General features: G+C 43.2%; 3 protein-coding genes and 1 non-coding gene across 10 annotated transcripts; 1 reads left to right on the forward strand and 3 right to left on the reverse strand.

Moving 5' to 3' along the window:
- Positions 1-1,137: 1,137 nt before the first annotated feature.
- On the reverse strand, positions 1,138-21,380 carry LOC6528543 (phosphatidate phosphatase LPIN2). Of its 5 annotated transcripts, none has more exons than XM_043206782.1 (12): positions 10,933-11,159; positions 6,892-7,317; positions 6,271-6,479; positions 6,067-6,204; positions 4,867-5,997; positions 4,702-4,801; positions 4,431-4,559; positions 4,142-4,337; positions 3,864-4,075; positions 3,307-3,807; positions 3,071-3,174; positions 1,138-1,835 (listed from the first exon to the last, which is right to left on the reverse strand). In XM_043206782.1, the coding sequence occupies exons 2-12, from the start codon at positions 7,069-7,071 to the stop codon at positions 1,640-1,642; spliced, it is 3,096 nt and encodes a 1,031-aa protein (XP_043062717.1). In that variant the 5' UTR covers positions 7,072-7,317; positions 10,933-11,159; the 3' UTR covers positions 1,138-1,639. The 5 variants fall into 5 exon arrangements, with proteins under 5 accessions (XP_043062717.1, XP_015054326.1, XP_039226501.1 ...); XM_039370567.2 differs by lacking the exons at positions 1,138-1,835; positions 10,933-11,159 and adding exons at positions 2,130-2,734; positions 21,246-21,380; XM_002089553.4 differs by lacking the exon at positions 1,138-1,835 and adding an exon at positions 2,130-2,734 and having other exon boundaries at positions 10,933-11,160.
- Positions 12,385-21,382, reverse strand: LOC6528544 (PDZ domain-containing protein GIPC3). 3 transcript variants are annotated; one of them, XM_015198838.2, is made up of 2 exons: positions 21,246-21,382; positions 12,385-13,607 (listed from the first exon to the last, which is right to left on the reverse strand). In XM_015198838.2, exon 2 carries the CDS (start codon positions 13,493-13,495, stop codon positions 12,485-12,487), a length of 1,011 nt encoding a protein of 336 aa, XP_015054324.1. In that variant the 5' UTR covers positions 13,496-13,607; positions 21,246-21,382; the 3' UTR covers positions 12,385-12,484. The 3 variants fall into 3 exon arrangements, with proteins under 3 accessions (XP_015054324.1, XP_015054323.1, XP_002089590.1); XM_015198837.2 differs by lacking the exon at positions 21,246-21,382 and adding an exon at positions 14,527-14,651; XM_002089554.4 differs by lacking the exon at positions 21,246-21,382 and adding an exon at positions 14,155-14,410.
- A 1,702-nt stretch (positions 21,383-23,084) lies between these two features.
- Trnai-aau lies at positions 23,085-23,158 on the forward strand. The gene has a single exon. It is a non-coding gene; the product is annotated as a tRNA-Ile (tRNA).
- Positions 23,159-23,866: 708 nt separating this feature from the next.
- Positions 23,867-25,999, reverse strand: LOC6528546 (glycoprotein-N-acetylgalactosamine 3-beta-galactosyltransferase 1). Its single transcript, XM_002089555.4, has 2 exons — positions 25,781-25,999; positions 23,867-25,711 (listed from the first exon to the last, which is right to left on the reverse strand). The coding sequence occupies exons 1-2, from the start codon at positions 25,821-25,823 to the stop codon at positions 24,399-24,401; spliced, it is 1,356 nt and encodes a 451-aa protein (XP_002089591.1). The 5' UTR covers positions 25,824-25,999; the 3' UTR covers positions 23,867-24,398.
- Between the last annotated feature and the right edge of the window lie 72 nt (positions 26,000-26,071).

Genomic DNA, 26,071 nt, shown 5'->3' on the forward strand with positions numbered 1-26,071 from the left:
ATATTTGTCAAATTTGTATCAAATTAAAACCAACTTTATGATCATCTACAACAAAGGTTTATTTTTTTGGTTTATTTCTACTTGTCCGATCCGCCCTGTGCCGACTTATGTAGTTCCTGGAATAGAAAACAAACTTTATGGAAAGTTTCATTTAGATAGCTTTAGAACTGAGAGACTAGTTTGCGTAGAAACGGACGGACATGGCTATATACATACTTTATATAGTCGCAAAAGTTTCCTTATTCTGACGAAAATCAATATATCCAATTCTCCCACCTAACCTACCCTCTTCTCTTGCAGTCTTTCAAAAACATGGTATACAACAACATTTAAATAGAAGAATCAGCTGACATAAGCATTAGCATAAGCAGCAAAATCTGTTTAAATTCCCATTGTTTGTTTGGAGGCGTCGCGAGTTAAGTATAAAATTCAAACATAACTGAGATTGACATAGGTGGGGCCCACGGGATAGAATTATCTAACAATGTTTTCGTTGTTATAGGACATGAAGTCAATGAAATGACACTTCTTTAGGAACAACTTTTTAAAAGAACAACCATTTTCCATCTTTTCTGACTTCAATTTTTGATCTTTTAAAAATAAATAAAATAAACTAAGACTAAAAGAATTGTAATTCATTCATCTTGAACTTGAATCTTTTGGAAAATATTATCTTTTTTTTCATACAGGCTTCGTTTAAATGGGAAATAAAACTAATAGAACTAGGAACTAAAAGGCATGTTCACATATGTATGCAAAACCTTGTGTCTCATAATTCCCCCATATGAGGAGAGTTTGGCCCCCTAGGAAAAGTAATTGTGGATCTGCCACTGAGTTTGCATGACCGACCGACCGTTTGTGGTCACTTAACTGCCCACTTCGTTGTCCGTGGGCCTTTGTACACCAATGTGTATGCTGTAGGCTGGCCGGTCGGCCTGCTCTGCATTAAATGAGCATTAATTGAATTGGCAAAATTACGTTGACAAATGAAATTCCCCCTCCGCCAACGCACACCCTGCTCTCGGCTGTCATGGAGGTACCGCAGCCCAATGCGAGAACTTTCCACTGCAATATGAGAAAAGCCGCCTGGGAATGGAGGTGGTTTCCAGTCGCAGACAGAGACGTGAGGAGAGTGGATTTCTTTGAATTTGAAGCATTTATTTTTATTGAAACACTATCAGTTAAGTATACATAGGTTTAGAGCACAGTTTTCAGAAAAACTCCAAATAAAAACCTCATCACAATGAACTTAATTTAAATGATCACATACGAAAAATAATGAAATCAAAATCACAACTCCTATACGCCGTTTGGAATATGCATCTTCTAAGAACCTGCGGGAGTCTCAAAGGAACTTACATGTAGTAGTTACTATTAATAACTGAATTTTGATTACAACTTAAATCACCCATTTAACTGGAAACGATCGATAGGAAATGATAATGAAACCAAGGTAATCGTGAATCCTGGCTAAGCTTATGCATTATGCAGCTTATTTCATTTTTGGTAAGCACATCTAGAGGGTTTGAAGCTAGGCAAACAATTTGGAATAGCGCTATCTGTTATACATATATAAAGTGTGTTGCATATCCGTATAAATATGTTTGTAGTACGCCAGTTAGGCTTCTAGGGAGCCCTTTTACTTCTCGGGAATGGGACGCAGGGTGGCCATGTCCACCTTGGTGCTCGGTGGCACCAAGGCCGTCTCCAGCTCAGGGATCTCCAGGTCCGGGATGGGGTCGCGCCAGTAGTTGAAGTTGGAGAACTCGGCGGAGGCTTCGTCGTGTTTCACCGGCGGGAACAGTTGATCGACGATGTACGTCATGCTGCAGTATCTGGAAAATAATACAATGCATAAGATCAACGAATAATTTAAGGCCAACTCCCATGGCTATGCTATAATCTTCCCGATCTGAGCAGCCCGAGGGTATGCAATGCGATTTCTTGGACTTTTTCAATCGGGAAAAGGCGCCTGGGGATATACTCCATTTTTTGTATTGTAGGTTATTCTATAGAACGTGAATTATATGGCTTAGACCTACGAATTCCTGAAATACCGATGTTCTTTTTAAAAATAATCAAATCTAGCTCATAACTCATGCCACACTCGGAGAAATAAAGGAGTACAATCACGGCGAGAATTAAGGTATATTTTGTTGGGTAATTTATATAATGGTCAACCTTAGAACTAAACATAAAGACCTGCGGGAGCAGAATACTTTCAAAACTTAACTGGTCGACGAACTTGGAGTTCGCTGACCTGGCACATCAGGCACAGATGTACATACATATATAGCACAATCCTAACTCTCTTAAAGAACTTATCACAATTTGTAAGCTGCACAACCTTGGACTGGGGGTAGGACTGGAGCTAGTCTAGGAATTTATCCACTTGGGAGGCGAGGCCAAAATGACCTCGTTTTTGGTGGAGACGCGGCGGACTCGCATAATGAGACCCACATCTGCGGACCGTTCGTCGCCGGAGGTCACATCCGCCTGAATGCCATCATCATCGTTCGCAAAATCATCGTTGTAGAGGGCTTCGTCATCGTCCTCATCCCCGCTGCTTTCCTCACTCGGGTCTTGCTCGACGCTCACGTCGTAGTCGTCGCTGAACTGAAGCTCGTCCTCGGACTCCTCGTCGTCGAAGACGTCCGTCCGGTAATCGAAATCATCTTGGTTGGTTAGCAGGGGAAAGTATTCGTCGACTTCTAGCGACTGATTGATGTAGCCACTGTGTAAATTTGACAACCAAAATTCTTGAATTGGATTTGGCAGGCTTTCGATCGATTGATTGATTGAGTGTGGTGCGATTTAGGTAGTACAATGGATACATACTACACAATAGAAGGTACACTTATAAGGCTTAAAACACCTAGCGTTACTTGATGAAGTTAATTCGACTTGAGCCAATTAGCGTTTGTTTGTTGGTGTTCTTTTGCGAATTAGTTAACGTTATCGAATGTGGCATGAGTTCAGTAATGAGCAACACCGGTACCAGGTACATGGGAGAGACACTTGTGCGGATACATTTAACACTAGGCTAGGGCGTGAACGGATCGCTACTTACGAGGACTGGAATGTTTGGGTCAGCTCGTGCTTCAACTCGCCCTTGGTGTTGATCGTGAATATGCGCATGATGGGAATGCCCACGGCTCGATATGCCCATACGTCCTGGAAAGAATAAAAAAAGCCATATTTAGTAACTTAATTTAGTCATATAAACAAAATTCGTTCTTGGAATAACAAATAATAAGTTGAAACAAAAAATGTGTAATTTTTTTTAGATAAACCCGCCAGACTCACATTGATGCGGTTGCCATAGCCAGCGTAGAAGGGCTCCTTGTCCGGAAACAGATCTCGAATGTCCGACAAACAGGCAATTTTAAACTGCTCCGGCTTCTTCTCAATCACCTCGCGGTGGAAGGCCGATATCAAGGACGTGGGATTCAGCAGCAGCGGACCGTCCGGCAGCATCACGTTGCCCTGTCGGATCGACCGGAGGTACTCGCGTGTCACCCTGCTCTGGCCGATTGCACGAGCCGACAGATAGAGCAGCTTGTAGCCGTTCTGCTCGATCTTCGAAAAAAGCTGCGCCACACCAAGTTGCGCCCAATCCTTGCCCACCATAGGCAGGATGTGGCCCAGCACGTCTGACTTGGTGATGGTGCCGTCAATGTCCGAGATCACCACCTTGTCGTTGTGCTTCCAGCGAAACAAGTAGCACTTGCAGCGCGTCGTGCCTTGATAGGCGGTGGTCACGCTAAACTCGATTTCATTCATGCCCTCCTTGAGGTTTAGTTTTTTCTGAAGGAGAATGGAAATTGCTAAGATCGATTTGAAGCCTACATTGGATAACTTACGATAGCCGCCGAGCTGAGTCGCAGCGACTTCTTGTAGCGCTCCTTGGGCTCATCGCTCTTGTTTGAGGCCATGGTTAGCTCCTCCAGGTTGTCCACCAACGCCGAGGTATTCTCCGCGTTTACTAGGGAATCGCTCTTGCTCAGCGTGGGATCGCTGATGTCGGGCGAGGTGGGCCGCGAGGTTTGCGTAGCCACAGCTGCCTGATCACCATCTGAAAAATTATATGAAAACTTTTAGATGGGCTGTTCATTACTATTTCAAGGTACCCTTGATGTACCTTTCTCATCCTTGCCCAATGGCATTCCATGAGTGTTGTTCAAATGGTTTGGCGCAGCATCCTGTGAACGGCGCCAGCTCCACCAGTAGCGCTTCGTCTGACCCCCATTGTCAGCCTGGGCGACAGCCTCCTGCTTCTCGTCGCCAGGCAGACACTTTCCCTCCACCGTCTGCGACATCAGCTGCTCAATGGCATCCTGACAAATGGCAATTTTGGACATAATTTAAATAAAACCGGCAGCAGACAAGGCATGGGGCTACACAAAAGGCATGGGGTTGAACCAACTTACATGGGTTAGTGGCTTCTGGAAGGTGATCATTGTCATGACAATGGGACATGCAGCCATCCAGGTGTAGTATTTGCCATTCAGCCGTACGACTAGGTTAGGCGATGAAAAAATGCTGGGGCTTTTGCACACCTGCGCACAGGTACAAATGAGGGCGTTGCATGGGAAGAGACTTGTTAACAAGGCGGGATGCAGTGCGTGGAGGCGCAGTGAAGTGCATGGAACTCAAACACATACACGGAACATGGCACTGGGCCATTTGAAGAATACTCACGTCTGGATAGTTGACCAGGTGGCGGTCGAACTCCTTGTCCGAAGGTGGAGCTCCCTGCTCTGACATTCCGCACATGGACATGGCCACAAAGTCCAAGTACCTGAAGGCAGATTATAGATGTAAGTCTAGGATACAATTTGGAGCTTGACCCCGAGTGCTACTTACTTGTTGTCCCTCTGTTGCTTGGTCTCGTCAAAGTCCGAGTCAATACTCTTTTGACCTTCCTCCAGCGAGCTGGGCGAGTGAGGTAGGCTGGTGCCATTGCCGCTCTCCCCGTCCTCCTCACGCGGCGTTGCCGCCTTGGACAGCGGACTAGGGAAGTATAGGGCCGCCATCTCGGGGTCCATGCTGCCAGCATCCAGATCAGACAGGTAGATGTCCCCCACTTCGCCGACGCCCTTCTCCTTGCGTAGCCGATTAGCCCTCTTCATAAAGCTAAACATGTTGCTGAGCATCGATTGGTGCTCGCTCTGCTGCACCTGGGCGGCGCTCATGGCCTCATTCTTGGCCTGCTCCGGAGTGGGCAACTCGCCCCACTTCCATGATGCGGCGCTCTCTTCAGTCACCACATGCCGCTTGTCCCGCATGGTGGTTTCCAGTTCACTGTCACTTTGGATGGGAGTCGAAGGTCGTCCGCCAGCGACGCGACCTGATCCACCACCACCACCGCCCACGGGAGTGGTGATCTCCGTATCGCTGAAGAAGTGAATGTCCAAATCTAGACGGGGATTGGTAGTGGGGGTGTGGGGAAGCTCGCTGAGCGGGCTATCGTCCCCAGTGCGAGCTGTCACCAAGGGAGCCGATGGCTGCTCATCGTTCGAAGATGAGGTGTTGTTGTTGTTTGTGGCACTCGATATAGGGGCATCTCCCTCATCAATGTTGATCACTCCCAGAGATGGCGTCTCCGCCGAAGGTAAATCACCGCCACCTGTGCTGCCCAAAGAACTGCTTGAAGAGGTCTTGCGCTGTGCGTTCTTCTTCATTTGCGACTTCTTGCGCCGCTTCTTGGTTTTGCTCTTGGACACCTCCTTGGTGGTTTCGCTGGTTGTGACCGGGGTGAGGTTAACGTCTGGTTTGATCTGATCCTTTTCCTTGTCTTTAACTAGCGCCTGAACTTCCTTCTCCGCCTCAGCATCGTATGAAGCTTTGCTTTGGTTCTCCAGCTCCGAGTCCGCAGGTTTCTTCTCGCCCTGAAACAGCTCCTCGTGCTCGGCCCACTCCTGCCGGATTTTCTGGGTGGTAAACTCCTTGAGCTTCTCGCTTAGGTTGCGACGTTCCAGAGTGTTGTCGGTGTGTCTGTTTGGGTCAAGGATGTTGTTAGTTAGCTCTGTCCCGGTTTTCGTGGGCATGAAAAGGCATATGTACCTGCGCTGCGTGTAGTCCGAGACTTGATTCTCGAACTTGCTGCCCTCAACAACGGCTTCCTTGGGCTCCTCCTTGGAGAAGTCTATGGAGTTGCGCCGCGGCAATGGCAGTGGGAGGAGCAGCTCCTCGCTAGCGTTTCTAAAATGGTTTCGCAAGTGATAGGGTGAAACTGATCTTGTGGAGTATGAAGCAAACGTTACTTACTTATCTGTCACCACTCCACTGATGTCCTCCATAGTGTCGTTGGCCTTGTCCCGCGACGCTAGGAAGCTGTTAGGTATGGGCGAGGTGGCCAGGTTGGCTGGCAGCTCCTCGTCGTCATCCTCCAGGCACTCCTCCACAAAGAAGGCCTCGCCAGAATCGCCCAGCTTCATCTGTATGTCGACGGGTGCGCCATTGATCTCAATGTCCACCTGAATGAATCGAATGGAACAGAGTTAATTAATTTAAATTATTTTATTATGGAATGTGAATTTAATCCTGGATTCTGTCTGCTTTTATTATGTACAATATAATATGTATTCTCGTAGTCTTGGCAACTAAATTAAAATCATCCACAGTAATATTCAATTGATTTCATACCTATACCGAGTCAGGATTAATAGACTCGGCATTATTCCTGTTACAAGATCTATGTACATAGGATATGAATTATCTTGTAAAAGTACTTTCTAAATAAAAAGTTCAGACGGTATAAATATTGGCTGTGACATAAAAGTTTGCTTTTTATTGGTTTACCTTCTTAAAAGTGGAAGTTTCTTCTCTAAATGGTAATATTTATGAGTTGGTGAGAAACCGTCTTTAGGATCTGATCATGTTACTTACCACCTTCTCCCGACTTCTAAGTACTCCCAGTTTGCCGAACCGGACGTGGAAGGGCGAGCACTGGAACTCGCCATCGCGCTGCTCCACCACGATCACATCGATGGCTCCCGTGAGGGTGGCTGCATTGATGTCGTTGTAGAAGTCGCGGAAGTTGCTGAAGACCCTCGCCAGGCTGTTCATCTTTGGTCTGCTGCGGTTGGTCTCCCTTCAAAATGGATTTCCTTGCTGGTGGGGATCTCTCCTTGAACTCCGCGCTATTTGCTTGTCTAATCTCAAAGCTCCGACTTTGTGTGGTTGCGTCCGCCGTGTGCGGTTATATGACGGCCATGTTTATGGGCAGGCGGTCAAATGCGCCGCTTATTGGCGAAGGAATCGGTTCTGCGACGTACTCGGCAATACTTTGGACCCGCCTCTGAGATACGGCAACTGTAAAGGGCAAAGCGGAAACGGTCATGAGTAATTTGTATAGGCCATTTACCATTTTCCGACACTCTTTTCGGCTTGGCAACGGCCAGCGTCGCGGAGAAAATAGATGCATTGCATCAGCAGCCTGTGTTCCTGTGGTTGGAAGCCCCGCCAATGCACCTGCATGGTATTTATAACCCATCCTCTCCCTGGCGGCTCTCAAAGTCAAGGTGATTGCCTACAGAACAGACCAGAGACAAAGCCGCGTAGCAAAGTGTTGCTGACCGCCGGCAACATGCCCCTTTCCCCCCCACAGCAACATGGTTGTGGTTGTGTCACCTCGGCAACACGACGTACTCACGCTGAAATGTTGCCAAACGGCGGACGTGACGTCGAAAATACGAGTGCAATATGAAAATTATAAACAAAGAAGCTGCGTATCTACATAAACATGTATGTATGTAAAATAGATTCCACAGCAGTGGTCACAGCCATAGCAACCGTAGAGAAATGCCTATGATTATGTTTGACAATTTTTAACACGGACACTGGAATAATTTAAATAGTCCCAAGTTTGATCTAAAATTTTAGATATCTACAAAATCATGCAAATATTTGTTTGATAATTTGTCTTGAATTGTATATTTGGAACTAATAAAACAAAACAATAATCCTGAATAGTGCAAACATCGCTTAGTTGAAATTCATTTTATTTACGTTACGTTTCTTACAAGTTCAAGGAGATTGTCAAGGTGGTGGGTTAATAAAATTATTCGGGCAGTGGATTGTGGTGAAGGCACCTTTGAGCACTTATCTGGGATAAAAACTATTTACGAGTGTCACCGATGAATTGGGGTGATAAATACAGTCGAACGCCGCTTATCAAAGACGGTTACCGATGCCAGTGGCGTGTTCTACTGTTCGCGAATGATAAAACTCTGAACAAATATCGCCTCGAAGTGCACACGCACACACATTCGCAAACGTTATAAGTTGTATTAAGGGGGGGGTAGGGTTTTAAAGGGAGAAAAAAACAGGTTTTTACAGATTTTTTTTTGGGCGTACGGTAAAAGTAAATTTATTTCTGATTATTGTACATTAAAGAGTAGTATTTGAACTATATTCTGTGAAATATTGGTTGAAAAATATTGAAAATTGACCGAATGGCAGCAATTCTTCGCAGGCGCCTCAGAAAAAATACATTTTGCGGTGCACGTCATACCTCAGCACTGGATAATCTGATATGAAATACCCAAAGTTTTTCCATCAATTTTTATGTCCCTCTAGGTATCCCTGTCGAGTTTTTCCATTTATTATAATTTTTGAACTTTTTACAAAACTTGAAAGTGAAAATACCGATTTTTGGCCAAAGTTCATGACTATTGTTGTTAATAATAAAAAAATTAAAATCAAAAACGAAAAAATCTCGACAGCGTTACCTCATAAATTATGTAAGGAAATACTGTAAAAAATTTGAGAACGATCGGTTGAATAGATTTTGAGATACAGAGTGCACCGACTCAAAAAACATCGATTTGAGAAAAACGTGTTTAAAGTTTTTGTTGCTGTCTTCCCCGCTGAGGGATTACTCAGGTAGTCGTTCGAGACCCGCCTACTTCCAAAGCTATATCTTTGTGAGTTTTGCTCCGATTGACTTCCTATTTACAGACAACAATCTTGAGTTACTATACTTTCATAATATGCAATTAAAAAAAATCACTTTTTTTGAACCCTCAAAACCCTACCCCCCCCTTAATCGTGGGCTCCGAAAGACATCACGCGATATCGAGTGGAACGCGGGCTTTACAACTCGAAATACAACAATACAACCGAGCGAGTTCGTTAATAACTAGCCATGGAGTTCAACGTCCAACATTGTACAGTAATTAAGCGAATTCGACAAACAATAATTGCTAGATTTTTGGCTTTTGGCAGCCGTGCCAACGGTCGTCGGAATCGGCAATTCACACATTTGACAATCTGCCGATTATCGCAGTTGCCATACCTGGGAATTTGCAGGAATTTAATAGATAAGAGTCACATCTAAATACGCAAAAAGTAGGTGGTTTTGTTGATACCAATTTTTGATTGGACTCAGCTCGAACTACCAAATAACTTACTAGTTTATTTGTTGTTTGTTTGCTTTAAATTGAAATATAGTCTATATTTTTTTGAATTTGAGATTTTGACTTAATCTCAACGGTATATCTTTTACAGTTCCTGAGCTTTCCTGAGTTCATACGTTCTAGTGCTTCTACATATGCTGTTACATATTTTACTCAGCCTTTGTCTCTTATCACTCAGATTACACGTGAAATAGTTTCCTAAACATCTCATTTGTAGCGATATTTTGTATAATATACATGTTTGTATTTGTTTACAAAGTCATAACTATAAGTCTATTAATGATTTCTACGAATAAAGTATGATTTTAATCAAAGATCGCTGGACATCGGATGTTCAGAAAACGATTTTACACACACAATCGTTCTTGCGACCTCTGCTTACTTTTTTTAAGATAGAATATTTTTGAAAACACAGTCAAACAATTCAAACATTATATACTGTTTGTAATTTTAAACTGAAGCCATTTCAACAAATAATTCACACCCATATAGCCATGTGTTTATAAACATTCGAGTTTGTCATAATCTTTTGATAATTGTGTCAGGCTGAAATACACTTCAAACAAACAGGAAATAGCTATCTAATGCATATTGCTTTCTGTTCTAAACAGACCACCTATTTTGACAGACATAAGGACGTATTATTCGGTGACTTAAAGATTTTCTCTCAGTGTATGATAGGTGAGGCACTTAATCAAGGGTCCTTCAATTGCACGCAGCAATCGCACTCGAACCGCAGAAATCACGCCATCTGACGCGTTGCGGCCCGCTTCACTTTCACCTGCGAAGCTGGGGAGGCAAGCACGCCGAGAAACGTGGAGCAAAACAACATGCGATGAAACACATGGAAATCAGCCGATGGTAACAGCCTAACTACAGAGGGCAACAAAGAAACCTAAGAATGGGGCCAACTTCGGGAGAACTTAAGTAAGCACTTATATATGTACATACATACATATGTACATATGTACATATGTACATTTATCCAAACAAAGACACAAAGGAGAACTCGGATTTCCACACAAAAAAACTCAGAGGCTCCAGAGATAAGGATGTTGAGCAACATTTGTGTTTCCCAAGATGTGTTCAAACAGAACAATATGTTAGTTGATACAATATAGATCTGCAAACACATCTAAAAAGTGAGCCTTGCTTTTTCGCTGTGCACAAAATATCACGCAACATCGGTCCCGCACCGCGTCTAATTTCACTCCCAGCAGATTGGTTTTATTTCGCGACGAGTTTAGCTATAATATGCACTTTTTAATGGGTCTGGGTCTGCGGCTGTTTGTGTTGAGTCACGATCAAAGTCCAGGGAATTTTTGATCGGGAACCGCGAGCGAAGAAAAGGGGGCGAACAAACAAGCAAACAAACACGCGACCAAAGTCTAACCGAAAATCTTGCCAAGAATACGTCTGCAGGCGTACATACGTTCTCGACAAATCTCTAGTATAATGGAAATTTTCAATAAAATTCGTGGGTTCTCGGCCTTTCATTTAAATTCACTACCTGGCACAAAATTTGCAGCACAGCTGTATGATAGTTGCCCTTGAAAGCACAAGCAAAACTATGGCGAATCACTCTGCTTTCCGTGTATTTTCAGTGGCTGGTTCAGTTCTGGTTTTCGGTTCACAATGTTATTAAAGAGTTCACGAGTGTTTCCTCGGTCTTTCCGATTCTGATTCTTCTCTGCTCGAATTCTTCCGTTCACTTGTTGCTCGGTCGAGATCGCTTTGAAGACTGAGCGTTCAAGCGGTGCGGCTAATCGAATTAGGCAGGTGCTAGAGTGTGAGTGAATGGGAGAGCGAAAGCTTTGCAGCAGACACGAACCTGTAAAACCGGAAAGTCATGTAACTCTTGTTGCCATGTTGCCATCTACATTTGTATGTGTGCACAAACAGCTGTGGCCGTACTAATAGCGCAAGCTTTATAACTTGTTTAAGTTCTTTAAATCTAAGAAATGGTCATTTCTAATCTGTTAAAAATACGATATTAATTGTTAAATGACCTGAGTGTAAATAAAATGTTCAACAGTTGCTGTACAATTGACCACCGCTGTATATTGCGATTTCTGTCAGTGTTAGTGGGCAAAATCATATCTCTCTCTTGCTCTCTTTCTCTCTCTCTCTGCCGTTCTTTGCTTTTGGCGAGCCTTAATAATTGTGCTTATCAGCTGCTCACACGCCAAACAGCAGCTGTTTATGCGCAATCAAAAGCTTCGCACATGTAATAAATAAAGTAAAGATATATGCACATGTATGTGCGATCTGATCAGATCTGGGAATCGAAAGGAGCGTCACTGTGGAATGGCGCGATCTACGTCACTGGAGAGGTTTTCACGATGATTATGTACATATATTGTTCTTTTGTACAGGAAGTCTGCTTCAGAACATACTAATGAGAATATTTTAAATGATCCATGGTCCAAATATGTATACTTAAGCAAGTTGAAGAAAAACAAAAACCGCAAGAGAAAAGCAGCCAAACAATTCGTCACAGTTGGGGACTGTGGAATATTTTCCGAATGCCATGCGATCGGTGCCAACAAAAGATAACAACGCCTACGACAAACTAATAGTTCTTACTTGTGAATCAAATTATAACTTAAGACCCGAGCAAATAAACAAACTTACCAAAACAGAAAGCAATAACAATCAAAATAAAAAACAACAGCAAAATCACATACGATTTAAATAATTTAAATATATTTGTATTGTTTAAAGGATAAAACTAAAAAGTATAGTTATACGTATGTATGTACATCGAACAAATTGTACCAAAAAATATATGTATAGTGGGATGGCTCGACACATCCCATCCCTCCGTTCATCTGAACGCAAAAATATATATAATAAATAGGTTATTAAACAATTGGCAAAGGCAGACGACATATGTTTGTATATGGGATTGCAGCATGATATGTGTAAATAAAAACTAGGCTCTAAAACAAAACATTCTCAGTTAGCAGATAGCAGATAATAGCAGTTACTAAGAACGACTTCTCATTTATTGGACCCAGTAGTAACCGGCAAAGCGAAATGCGTCTGGTATGGTTACCCAATTACTTGGGACTGGTCGTGGATTTGCGGCGGGCATCCGTTATGGCACCCCACAGCTCGATGATGAAGTCATCCGTGAAACCGAACGACTCCAGGTCCGAGTTGTCGATGGCCTCGGCGAAGTCCATCGAGTTGGACTTTTGGTCGCCCAAGTCCCAGATCTGGGACGCCAGCTCCGTGTCGTTAATGCCCATGAAGGACTCCAGCAGGTTATTAATGGCCTCGATGCCAGCCACAGTCGCCTCATCGAACTGTGGCTCGATCTGGGCATTGCCATTGGCCTTGAACCGCAGCGTCTCCTTGCCGCTGCCGTAGTTCTTTCCTCCGGCCGAACCCGACGCCCTTGACTGGCTGCGCGGTCCGATGCCCTGGAATCCGCTCCGTACTGGCTCCACCAGCCGCAGTGTGAAGGTCTCACCGGTGGCTATGTCCTTCAGCATGCGCGCCACCTCGTAGTGCCGCTTGCCCACCATGTTCTGGCCGTTGAGCTTCTCGATATGATCGCCCACGCAGATGTGCTCGATGCGGTCGATGATCGAGTCCTCTTTGATGCGCTTTATGAAGGCGTAGCCGGCTCCATTGTCGGTAATTGTGAGCCCGAGGGCATCCTGCGACTTCACAATCTCAATCTCCTTGGGTCGACCCTTGCGATGGGCGAAGATGAAGTCGTCCAGCCCGATCTGCCCGCCCAGCAGACGCGTCATGTCCACCTTGTGCGAGTTGAGGGTGCAGAAGAGAATGTCCTTCTCGGATATGTCGAAGCATTCGGCAATCTTCTGGTACAGCTCTCGAACGCTGGAGAAGTCGTGGATAAGACCGGTGGGACTGCCGTGGGCCAGTTGGCAGTGGAAGACCAGCGGGGGCTTTGTTTTCTCCGGAATGCTATTGTTGTTGTTATTGCTAATGTGGCTGCCCTGGGAGGATCCGGAGTTCATGGAGGAGCGACTGCCGAACTGGGAGCCCCCATCCGTGGTGGGTCCTTGTTTTGGTGATTTTCTCGTGAAGAGCGGCATGATTGAATGGGATTGGATAGTGACCACAATTAGTCCGCGGGCTGGAGAACCGTCTCTAGTTTTGGGACATGTAGTGCTCGAAGGTTACCTTGCTCTTGATCCTGATACTGATCTGTATGCGTAGAAGAAATGGGGATGCTCTTGCGATTAGGCGATTACACTGGGTGTTAGGCGTTGCGTTTAGTAATTTATGAGGCTGTTGCTTTCACATAAACTTAGTCAGGGGTGGGTGAGTTAGTGGCGATTAATTGGGGGATGTGTGTGCGTGTGTTTGTCAGCACAGAGTTAAGACTGTAAAGTACAACCCACAACCATGCTACGGGCTTATCTAATCGGTCTGTCGGTTCAAATCGGTCGTAAATTGCAAACGGGAAGTGGAAATACCAAGGCCACTTATATCAAGCGATGAATCACAAATCGATCTGCGCAGATTGATATTAAAGCCAGTACAAACTTGTACTCTTAAGTCACGACTTATCACCTGTCTATGTTGAAAGTGTAGGTCAGAAGAACTTGATCGAATTCTTTTGCTATTTGAGGTTATACACATATCAAGGGGCTCTATTTCTCGAATTTTTTTTAGATAACGTCTTAATAACATGAACACTCTCACTTATAATCATTTAGTCGAACTTGGTAATCAATTGATTAATTATTACCCTACTGAGGCAGCATAACAGCGACGAGCTGCGAAAAAACACATTAATTCCGACCAATTTTAGTTGAGCTGACTGAGCTGGCTGTTTTCCACCACTTTTTTCCCGACTTTCTGGTGCTGGCGATAAGATTGCCCCAATGCCCGATAAGAAAACTTGGCACGATAGGGGCCTCGGCAAAAGATACGGGTGGAACCGAGGGTTTATCGCAGCACGACTGTCCGGAGCAGTCCGTCAAAGTGAACTGAACCAACGTCGACCGAAGGTGGCCACTTGATGGCAGCCACTTCCCCGCAGATATGTACATGTGCACGCCCTTCCGCCGGAGAAATGCAGCAGTTCATGAACCTCTGAATCTCCGCTAATTGTACGTACATGAGTGGAATGGCGATAGATCCGATGAATTGCATTTACACACTAAAATTTTGATCGATGAAGAGAAGTCTTTTAAATAAAAATGCCCAGAGAAATGTAAGCCACAGGCTTCCTTAGATTCGTTTACCAGTGTATACAGTACTTTTGTTCCTAAATCAAAGGAAATTAGAGATTAAATTGCTTTAAAAGCTTGCCAACTTGAGTAACATGAACTCGAGACCTTTCTGTTTATGTTCTGTTTACACCATCCAAGAATGCTTAAGACAGAATAAATATGCCCCACCAATAACTGGTTTTTTCTCAGCTTTAATTAAAAACACGTAACACACATCCCAATCGAGCAGTCAGCATGAGACGAGCCCCTTCATTCACATGAACATACACACGTGCAATCGGGTTCTACACTGTAATATATTCAGAGTGGGATAACGAGCAAAACAACCGCCATGATAATGCCGCTAGTCCGCTCAAGGTCGAAATAGTTGCGAGCGCGTGTGGCTCACTCGCGCCTCAGCAGACCAAGAATCTGCTTACATATATGAGCGAGCAAATAGCTTGACATACTTCGGCAGATACTATATGCCACTATAAGCACTATATAGGACTGGTCGAACTACGCAGTTGAGGTGGAGCATGGGAGCATAGAATTGTGTATGCCCCCAAAGGCGGAAGCCGGTTGAGAGGGCAGGCCCCCTTGGAAGACCACAAACCGGTGCGAGCAATCACCTCGCCATCCGAAAAAGCTGCTTCGGCTTTAAGTTTCTGGCAGTCAGAGATTCATATGAATAAACACGCCCGAGAGTTATCGTAAATTATAGCAGCCAGGGTCATTTGCTGGGGGGCAGTGTTGACACTTCAGCTTTTTCTGCGTTCAATCAACTCGTTTTTGTTTAAATCATGTGAATAAGGCCGCGATTTCAAGCTTTAAGGGTGCGAAGAGTGGTAATCAATGGCGTTTTTGTTAGCCCTATGAACTTGATTTATTACATGAACCAGACATGATTTTGTTGCTTTCAGTTCATGGTAACGAAATGGACACTGTATCAAGTGGAAGCTTAACTTATAAACCAACACATGAAATGACACTTTTTGAATCTTTTTGCTTCCTACAATATTTGCTTAGTATTTTCCAATATACGTATGTTTATCCCTTCTGAGGGAATTTTCAAGGCTAGCTGGTGTGTAGGCCTGCGTAGTGGAGCCTTTGTCAGATACGACCAGTAACTATAGTGGTAGTCATAGATACAGAGCTAGTGGCACTGCGATATGGCCCGATATTTAATTGCCGCTCGGATAAGACGTAAACAAGTTCGCTTCCGCGTTGCCGGCTGATGGTGTGTTTTGTTTTTTGTTTTGCCCGCTGCTTGTTTACTTGGCTGCCATTGGTCGCCGTCGGAGGGCTCGGCGCTAAGAATGTGGAGAATGGTGGGATGGTGGGTTGGATATGTAAAGCAGCTTTGATTTGCTGTAAACAACAACAGGCCGCGGCAACAAGTGCACATGCCTCTGGTCGAATTGCAGAAAAGCACACTTAAAAATAACGAATGTGTAAACAACGCTATGTGAGTTTGTTTGCCCCCACGGATTGGGATTGGATATATGTACATACAATTGACGGCTTGCAGTAGTATCCGAAATCTTTGAGGGAGTGTGGGTTCGTTTCAGAAGCACATGATGGAACTGGAACTGCGTTTCTAATCGCTGTTTTATTTACTTGTTTTTGTTACAGAAAATCACAAGTCGCAAGTCACAAACAAGCCACCGAATATATCGCACACCATTGCGCGATCGACACGCGCGTGGGCACTCGTATAGCCACTCTATTTTGGTTTCTAATACCCTCACTACATACTCACTATAGTGCAGACAATCAGCCTTACACGATATCAAAGATACCTAATCATCGCCTTAAAAGCTTTGTGTTGAAACAACTGTTTTGAAGTAGAGTTTTAGTTGCGGAGACCATTGGGAAATATAATATGGCTAACTTAATTCTAAATAATTCATTCTTTGCCGTCTAGCCATATAATACCACATTTTACTACAAGTTTTGGCATTGCTTGTAGGTGTAACAAAAATTAAAAAGAAACTATAAGAAACAATAGAATCTACCAGAGTAGGGTATTTGATTTTCGATTTGCGCACAGCATGATTAAGTTCATATTATCAGTTGAGCTGTGTGCTGCTCATCGACGCTGCACTTGTTTTTATTCATTAGAGCACAGTCAAACACCCGCGTTGTTTTTTGTTTTCGTAGGTTTGTAAAGAACGTTTTACCTGCTTAATATTACGAGTATTAGTAAGTAAAGGGGAAAATGAAAGGAAAGGTGAGCCCTCCACTTGAATGAACATTGACTTAAATGCCCTCAAAACTTTGCCCATCGTCTGCTTCCATTACATTTTCAACGTCTGTGCCCAACAGTATAGGTTTTGATGGTTTAAAACCTTGGGAACCCAAAGGTTGGGTATAGTTGTTTCCAATGTTCGTAGTACTTACAATATACAACAATTACAAGAGCGTATTGCAATCTCAAAATAAGAAGCGCAAAGAGCGCGCAAGAGAGCAAAGTTTTGCTTTTAAGAGCGTTTTCTCTTCCAAAAGAAAGTTTAAAAGCTTTAACAAAGCTTGCCAAAAGCTCATATAACTAGTTCCCACTCAGGGAAAATATATCGCGAATCTCCATTTCGTTGACTAGGTCAACTTTTTCGACTGAATGCGAAAATCGCCGGCAGCGCTGCCGAAAGGCGAGAATCCAGCGAAAGACCGCCTGATCTTTGCTAACGGTGAAACTTAATTCGAAAAGTCAACATTTTGTGGGCAAAGGCACGGAGACAAGCAGAAAATTGAGCTGCCATATCTAATGAAATCGAAGAAAACGCTGCACTAAAAAACTAAAGTGTTGGTTTAACATATTAACATATTAACATATTTAACATATTCAAATTGAAATTTCAGTTTAAAGCGGTTTTTATTATATATCCTGTTTTAAGATAATTGTTGATCATGTTCTAAGGAAAAATGTAAAACTAATAGTATAGTTATAAAAACACAGATGTGCTTCTACCATTTCCATTGATTTTCAGTGGAACTTCCTTTAGTTTTTATTTATTCAAGTATACTAATGGTAATGATAACGATACTAATGACATTTTAAATAATATGTACACAGATCATAATCATTTCATGGAGCCTGAAATCTTCGAGAGACATTCTGTACGTTTTAATTAAATTTAAAAATGAAATTTTAAAAATTTTCCCTGTGTAGACATGCTAAAGCACAAATAAACAAATAAACAGCGACATCGAGCGGTTAGTCTAAGTTACAAACAAACAGAAGTATCAGTTGGCAAACGAAGACCCACTGTAAATACAAACAAGTATCCAATTTGCAGCGCCTAGTGCCATTTCCAAAATGATTCAGATGACTATGGGCGAAGCGAAAGCTTAAATGTACTTAGCTTCGCCCTGCCCGATCATAGGTATTATTTATGCACTGTTTCTGTGGCATTTTCCGATCACGTTTTCTGCGGTTCCTGTGTTTCCCACTACATAATTCATAAATTGCTGACATTTTCCATTTGGCATGGTCGCGACCCAAAGTCGTTGCTCTACGATTCGACGATCCAGTGCAATGAACTCTGGCTGGAACGTATCGAATGGCCCTTTATGGGGCATATTCCACAAAAACTACTAATGTGGAGCACTCAAAACACCCGGCCACCGGGCACCGACATTAGGGTCTAGTTAGCATAATGCACACACACGGGAGGGGCGGCACAGCACAACAACCATGAGTACCACACGCAAAGCAAGTATGTATGTATCTGCATATGTATGTACATTCATATGTATGTACGTATGGCGAAGGAAAGCATTGGGGCAGTTTTGAAAACATTTAACCGTTTCACCTCGCTGAACTGCGAGCTCGAAAAAGCAAATTAAGCAAACGAATTATAGCCGAAAGCCCGTGGCAATGTTTGTTTTGGGCCAAGTTTACGCCGCCCGACAAACTAAGCCCAAATATGAACTTTATCTCTTTGTAACGTTTCTCCAAAATATGGTAATCCAAAGGCTGTATTGTTTAGTAGTGCCTTTTTCATCAGCTCACAAATTGGGGTGATGAAATCGGAGCGGAAATTGGGGAAAGTAAAAACTGGAAGGGGCAAAGAGGGCAATTATATCATATCTGGTACTGCTATTAAGCAATGCAAATCCAATATATTTAAATTAAAGCAATTCCTTATTTATGTTTCTATTACTCCTGATTGCAGGCTAAAGCTAAGCATTCAGATGCAAATATTTCCAAGATCGCCTTATTATTTGTAAAAACAAAGATCGCTGTGCCCGATCATGTATTAATAACATGAATCGACTGAGGAACTGTGGATAATTAAAGCGGAATAAGAAAACCACGCAGATGGAAAACATGCAGATTCATTCGCACCAGTTGCGAGTACATCTGATACTGATTGGAAAAACATTAGTGCAGTGATATTGCACATGTGATGCAATGAGTGCGCATAAAAAGCGCAAAGTACGGCCATAAAAAGCACAGTTAAACTGATTGCCAACTGTTGGCATGACGGAGCAGCCCGTGGCAGCCCTAGCTGCCAGACCAGCTAGGTTCCAACAATCGAGCTGATTCTTCAACGCTCCCCAGCCACCGTTCATCCCGCTCGACCTATTCCGCTCCAGCTTTTCAAAAGCGCCCCGTCGCATTGAAATGTCACGCAAGCAATTTACATAAATGGAGTTGCTTCCGCTTGGACACAGTGCATCGCATCATCCAGGCAGAAGAGGAAGCTATCTGAGTATCTGAAGGGGAGTATGAGTATCTGTGTATCCGAGCGCTGCTCACGTACGAAAACAACTGTTAGCAAGTGGCGAATAGCCGGGCAAAAGGCAACAGCCGATAGCGGCGGAGCGGAAGCGGACGAAGGAATCGAATCGATCAAACAATTGCCGAGCTTCTTGTCTGCCGCAATTACACAGCGAGAAATATTTGCAAGTGCAATGCCAGAAATCATAGCTCGTTAAACGCGGATATGTTTGCCTCAGTGAGGTTAAACTTTTTTAGCTGCTTATCTTAGTTTATAAAAAAAAGATCAAAGATATTCAAAGTAAGTCTTTGTGCCTTGTTTGTTGCTCTTTATGAGCTTTGAGGTAGACCATCTTCGCTGGGTTTCCCACTGACCAACTTCACGGTTAGTTAACACTTTAGTCTACAAATTGCTCAAGTTTGGAGTTTTGAGTTTCGTTGGTCATGGTTGCGTCTTTCGCTTCCCCTTGCTCTTCGGGGACCAGCTGAGAATTGCTTGGCCAGATGAAAACTGAGGAACGGAAAAGTCAATGCGTAGACCCACGTGCTGGCCGCATTAATTCCTTAGTTTTTTTTGTAAAAGGGAAAAAAGCGGTACGGAAGAGCGGTAATAGTTGCCCCGATGTGCGTGTTGGCTGCAAAACTGAAATGGCTCTTTATTATTGCCGCTGCTACGAGGCATTTTGTAATGTCTATACTGGAAAAATCAATTCGGCCGTGAAAATTCAACGAAAACGAAACGAAAAGCATGCTGTTTGCACCACAGAAGTGCTGCATACTTTTGCGACGACGCACAGAAGCCGGCACCCTGAAAAATCACATGGATTCAGAAAGTCCTAACCTCAACATAGACCTCAACTATCTACTTGGTGCAGGCAATGGCCACAAAGCACGGAAAACCCGCTTTCAACGTGCTCTGTTTTCCGTTTTCGGGGTGAGTTTCGGTCTATGAAATCACTTCCGCTTACGCTTTTCCTATGACATATGTATGTATGTATGTATGTAAGTGGGTGTGGTGCCGAAACACTTGTCACGCCACAAAACGAATGATTAAGCCGCCAAGCAGCTGCAAAAATCGATAACGTCGTGGGTCAACAGTGCTTTGGCCTGTCTTGCCGGCTTTCTTAGACATCATTTTTTCGTCCTAATGTATGGATAATCAAAAGGTGGAAAAGGTAAAACCGGGATATATTCAATACAAGAACAAGTATTCAACCATAAAAAATAACATACAAAATGGAAAGTTTTTTGCATGCATAAGGCTTTCGAAAATGAGTTGTAGCTGGTTGAAATATCTTTAACAACGAAATTTTGTTCTCCTAACAAATTGCAATTGTTGATTTTACAGATATCGATATAATTATGTTATCGGCCGTCTTTGATTTTCTCCTGGAGTCGGCAAAAAATAAATAGGATTTCATCCTTGTTCCTTTTATTTAATCAGTAATCCCAGAATGAAACAAGTAGGCGTATATAATGTTTAAAATGTTTTTTGTGACATGCCTGTTGCCAGGCGGATGCATGTGTATCTGCTCCTTAATTTGGTTCACCCCACTCCACCCCTCAAACGTCCTGATGACTAAGAACGATTTCGCTTTCCTCGCTGCCGAAGCGAATTAAATACAAAAGATGGGAAACGCGTGCCGCCGCCTTTCACTTTGCTTGTTCGTCGGTTGGGGCAGAAATGAGTCTGTTAGGCAAATGAATGGGGAACCGACTGAATGGATGCCAAAGATGCTCCACCACCGGGGTGTTAACAATGGCCGAAAGACAGTGAAGTGTGTTGTTACGGAGCATATACATATAATATATATATATATTTAAGACCACGCACCAGAGAGAGATAGAGAGACACCCGATCAGACCAATATAATGTCGAAAGTGGTGGACAATACGCACCTGCTAGGCGATGATGGGAACAGTGCTGATGTCGCGCTGCTGCACTTGCATATATCAATTGGCCGATAAGATAGTGGTGGTGGTTAAGGCCCGGTTTAGGTAATGCCGATTTCCAGATCGTGGGCCCGAGGAAAGCACCGCTAATAAGCGAGGAAAGCGGACTTTTTCGTACCGGACCAGTTGGCTGTCGTCGCCTCGCACACTCGAAACAATTTGTTCTTCTTTTCCCCACCAACACGTTATTGAAACTCTTTCACTGCCAACTAACTGGTTTTTTCAGTGCTCCGCCACTGCTCGCCAAATACACACACATTGACCACTTTCCAGGGTTCTCTTTGCACTCACTCGCCTGCTACGATGCCGCGATTTTACCGATTTACCGTCTGGGCGTTGCAATTGAATTTCGACCACGACGTCGTCGCACAATTCCGCTAATTAAACTAGTCGCGTTGGTGAACTAACCCCCTGAAAATTGTCGCTGCGCTGCGCTCGAAAATTCGGACCTCGCGCTGGGCAAATGGAAGAATAACAACAACTGCGCCAGCTGAGCGCCAGTGTGCCCAGCCGGACTGAAGGTGGTGGGGAAACATCGATGCCGCTATCGATGCTTGCAATCGGCGTATCGAGTACTTTTGACTATACGTTTTCGGTGAGTTTTGAAATTTATGGCGGTATAAGGCCTCTTTGCATAAAAAATGGAATATAACGAGGAATAAAAAGCTATATCGATAGTTTTATAGTGTCAAAGAACAAATCAAATAGTTTTGCACCTCATATCATGCGGCTTTATAAACGGCTTTCATTTACAATCGACTAAAAACTAATTTATTATTAACAATCAAGCGTATTCGAAGTATCGGAAGGTTATTTTAAGAGAAACAAGGGGAAAAAATGTAGTTAAGCTTAAAATACGAAAGAAGGTCATTTCTTGAAATTCTCATTTTTAAAAAAATGTAATCTTAAACCCAAACTAAAGGTTTTAAATCAGTTCTGAGTATTTAGTCATTTTGCTAATATAATTTTTAAGCAGCGCAATCCAAACTCCGAGTTCAGTAATATATATTCGATACGATGTTATCAATTATAATAGCAACGTTTCTTATTTAAAACATAAAGCTTTTTGAGTGGAACGACATTATTAGTTGGATAGGAATACAGTTTTTATTATAGTTTCATTGAGTTGCTTTCCATGTTTCGATCCATGTTTCAATCCACTCCCTGAACATGGATACATTTGTAAAGGTCGAGAAAACGTTTGGCTTGAATAGGTAAGCATATAGGCTGGATGTGGTCTTAAAATGCAAATGGAGAGTCAAGATATAGAATCGCTATGTCTTTAGCCCCAGTCATGTATTAAAAGGTTTCATGTCGATCCACCCTGGCCACCACGGACGCCATTAGTTTGTTGATGACAACCGCCTGTTTGGGACACTTTCCGTCGTTGCCCACACACTGATTTGGACAACAGGATGCAGGCATGTCCATAAGCAATGCAGCCCAACAGAAGGACTCCTATGGTCCGGTGGCACTCCATTGTCCGAATCTTGAAGATGACTGATTTAAAAAAATTGCTCTAATCAGAAAGGCATGACTACATTAATTTCGATTTTTATATTTATTCTTAGCTGATAAGAATAAAAAAATGCAGTTTTTATGGGTTTGTATTTTAATTATGTAAATGTATACATTTATTTATAACCCAATGGGCAGGAATACAATAAAACTAATTATTATAAAGATAACTCCCACTTTAATCAAACTTTAAATAAATACGAATATGGAAGATTAGAGAACCATCCCCTAATGTAAATTGATAACCCAGAACGCCACTTTCACGAAGGCCCATTAGCTCAGTTGGTTAGAGCGTCGTGCTAATAACGCGAAGGTCGCGGGTTCGATCCCCTCATGGGCCACTTGATTTTTTGCTTTTAGCCTAATTAATAACTAGCCATGTCGATTAAGCCATTTCCGTCGGCTTGCATACCGGCCCTCCGCCTCTGCAAGACTTTCGGAACTATATATAATACTCAGAATACTATAGTATTCTACATTCCGCATTTTTGAAAACATCTAATCGCTGTAGACGGCATTTCACGTAGTGACGAAACGCACCGGAAAGTACTTAAGAAATGTTAATTCGAAATACTGAAAATACATATGATATGACACGGCCAAGAACCGTCAGTGCAGTGGCGTTTTAAAATTTATAAAAAGGATAACAAATCGAATACAATTCATATCTGATTGTATGATGCAAACAGGTTGATTGAGTTTGAGTTCATTATTTAATATATGTACGTTTACACTAATGGTTTTATGTGTTTAGTGTAAATTTCTCACAGAGAAATTTATAGGGTACTTCCATGTCCTTTTTTGCTTACTCGAATAGTAAGAGTAATAGATCTTAAAATGCATTCAATTCAGTGATTATTAATTATTTTGTAAATGAGCTGGATTTCGACCATGTAACACAGCTGCTTGACCATGGTCGCAATTGTAATGCTCTTACTAAATGGATTTTCGATCAGCTAATAAATCCACGACATTTTATCTACCTTTTAGAAGCACCACATTATAAATCCATTTTCCCTCGAATTATTAGAAATAGATTACTAGTTTTATTAATTAATGTAGCTGCTATTATTATGTTGAAGTTTAGTTTATAATAATTCAAATTCAATAAAATTAGATTCCAAAGCATGATCCACTTAAAATGCTCTTGTCTTATTTATGAAATATGCCAGTTTTAACTGGATATCTGCAAAACTCGACTATATGCCGCTTATTTATGAGCCCGGTTCACGATGACAACACATATAGGAATCCGTAGGCATGCCTATTATAACCATCTTTTTTAAGGGTATGTGAACGTGGTGAGCTTGTCTTATAGAATCCCAGTGCACATTTCACCTTCTCCGGAAGTTTTTCGCTTTTATTTTATTACGTTCAGTTTAGGATTAAGATCTTTAAGATTAAGAGTTTTGGGCGAGAACAGCCAAAGAAGTCTGTTCCAACCTTTAATAATTCCAAGCCAACTAGTTATAGTGGCTTTCATAATAAATTTATGTAAAGCTAAAAAACTTTGTATTAAAAAAACCGGGTAGTTTTAGAAACAACTTGGTTCCAAAGCCTACCAACTAAATTCAATACATGTTAATTTTCATCCGATGTTTCCTTGGACTTGGAACGCTTATTCGTTTCCTCTTCAGTGTACTCCGAGTCCTTGTCAGTATTTCGCGAGTCCTCGTGCTCATCGGCCTCCTTTGAAAGCTTTTCCCTGTATTTGGCCTCCTCCTTTTCCACTTCCTTGGAGTCCATTTCCCGGGCATCGGGCTCCTTTGGCTTCTCAGTCGTGGTCGTGTAGATCCTGTCGTAATCATCGGCGGAATCCTCGTTACTGGCCAGGGGACGCTCCACGGGAGGCGGTAGCAGCTGACCCACTTTGAGTCTGGCGGGCAGAGGTTCTAGGGAACGCTGTAAACCGTAGGGTTTCAAATGATAGATGAGGTAGTCCAGAACATAGAAGGAATTCGGAGCAACGTAGTGAAAGGAAATGGCCAAGTCCGAGCAGCAGTCGAGACCGTCATCCGTCTTGTAGTAAAGGTAGTTCCAGTACCAATAGTTCTTGTCCCACTTGGCTGGGATCAAGTGATGCTCTGGTATGAAGGGAAACATTCGACCACGACCGATTTCGTCCCTGGAATCGCCGGCGGTAACGTTCAGGTTCTCCATGCATCGCCCGATTTCGATGTCCTCATTGACCACCGTGCCCGGCAGGCACATCTTGGGATTCGGAATGCCCTCGACCACGAACCGACGCAGTGCCTCCCTACTGAGTACGTAACCCGCTCCGCCGGACATGTAGCCCTGTTTCACGAAAGGCTTGAACTTGAATCCGAAGTGCACGGGTGTTTCGGGATTGTACGGATATAGCATATACCGCATATTCTCCATTATGGCATATGTGTCGTCATCGGCCTTGTAGAAGAAGTCGGCGTCATTGTAGTGGTGATGATAGACGTACTTAAACGCCTCCTTGACCTTGGCCCACAGATTCTCCCGGCCCTCGCCCACATCGAGCTTCACGGTAGGCAGTTCCTCATCGGCGGCGGAACTCATGAAGAGCAGGATGTTGCACCTCTTGCCCCAAGTTCGCTTCACATGGCGAGCTTTCTTCTTGTGGTTTGTGGGATTCGTCATCACCCAGCAGAGGATGCGTACCTCCTTCTTCAGCTGCTCGGCCACGGTGACGTTGTCGTTGCGATGATCATGCTGGAAGGCGCTATGCTCCTGTGCCAACTGACCCTGGGTGGCCACCTGGGAGTCGCTGGGCTGGCTAAGGCGTCTACTGAGATAGGGATACAGGCTCTGGCTCGGGGCAATACTGGAGAAAAGCTGGGCCAGGCAGTAACCGACCACCACGCCCACAATCAAGGTGAACACCGAGCGATTCTTGGAGCGCGGAGCTGCAAAAGGTCAGTGGATTAAGATAACATTAAATACAAATTAAATACATTAAGTTTAAAATTATGCACCTTCTGTAAGCAGAGAACGTGACAAAAGACTTGCACTCGTCATTCTGCACCGCTCGCAACTAATTATTTAAGTTTCCCTTTCAATTGGTAACCCAGAATGGATCACTTGTACAAACAAGAAGTTGGTTATGCGTCCAATTTCTTATTGTCTTGCAATTACGTCAAAGCCTAAAGACTCTATTTGCAACCACAACTGAACCCTAATGCGATAGCTAAGCGACTGAGCAGCATAATCTTTGTCTGGAGATCAGATCGGTGGCTTCAGTTATAGTTCCTGAAAACAGTTGATTA

Source organism: Drosophila yakuba, chromosome 2L (genome assembly GCF_016746365.2).
Source record: "Drosophila yakuba strain Tai18E2 chromosome 2L, Prin_Dyak_Tai18E2_2.1, whole genome shotgun sequence".
NCBI classification, from domain to species: Eukaryota; Metazoa; Arthropoda; class Insecta; order Diptera; family Drosophilidae; genus Drosophila; species Drosophila yakuba.

Excerpts from the sequence above, each read along its gene's own strand:
- LOC6528543 (XM_039370567.2), bottom strand. The coding sequence starts at position 7,071 with ATGAACAGCCTGGCGAGGGTCTTCAGCAACTTCCGCGACTTCTACAAC. Across the intron at positions 4,338-4,430 it reads TCCAGAAGCCACTAACCCAT|GATGCCATTGAGCAGCTGAT; the intron begins GTAAGTTGGTTC and ends GCCATTTGTCAG. Across the intron at positions 4,076-4,141 it reads ATTGGGCAAGGATGAGAAAG|ATGGTGATCAGGCAGCTGTG; the intron begins GTACATCAAGGG and ends ATAATTTTTCAG.
- LOC6528544 (XM_015198838.2), bottom strand. The coding sequence starts at position 13,495 with ATGCCGCTCTTCACGAGAAAATCACCAAAACAAGGACCCACCACGGAT.
- LOC6528546 (XM_002089555.4), bottom strand. The coding sequence starts at position 25,823 with ATGACGAGTGCAAGTCTTTTGTCACGTTCTCTGCTTACAGAAG. Across the intron at positions 25,712-25,780 it reads ACGTTCTCTGCTTACAGAAG|CTCCGCGCTCCAAGAATCGC; the intron begins GTGCATAATTTT and ends GACCTTTTGCAG.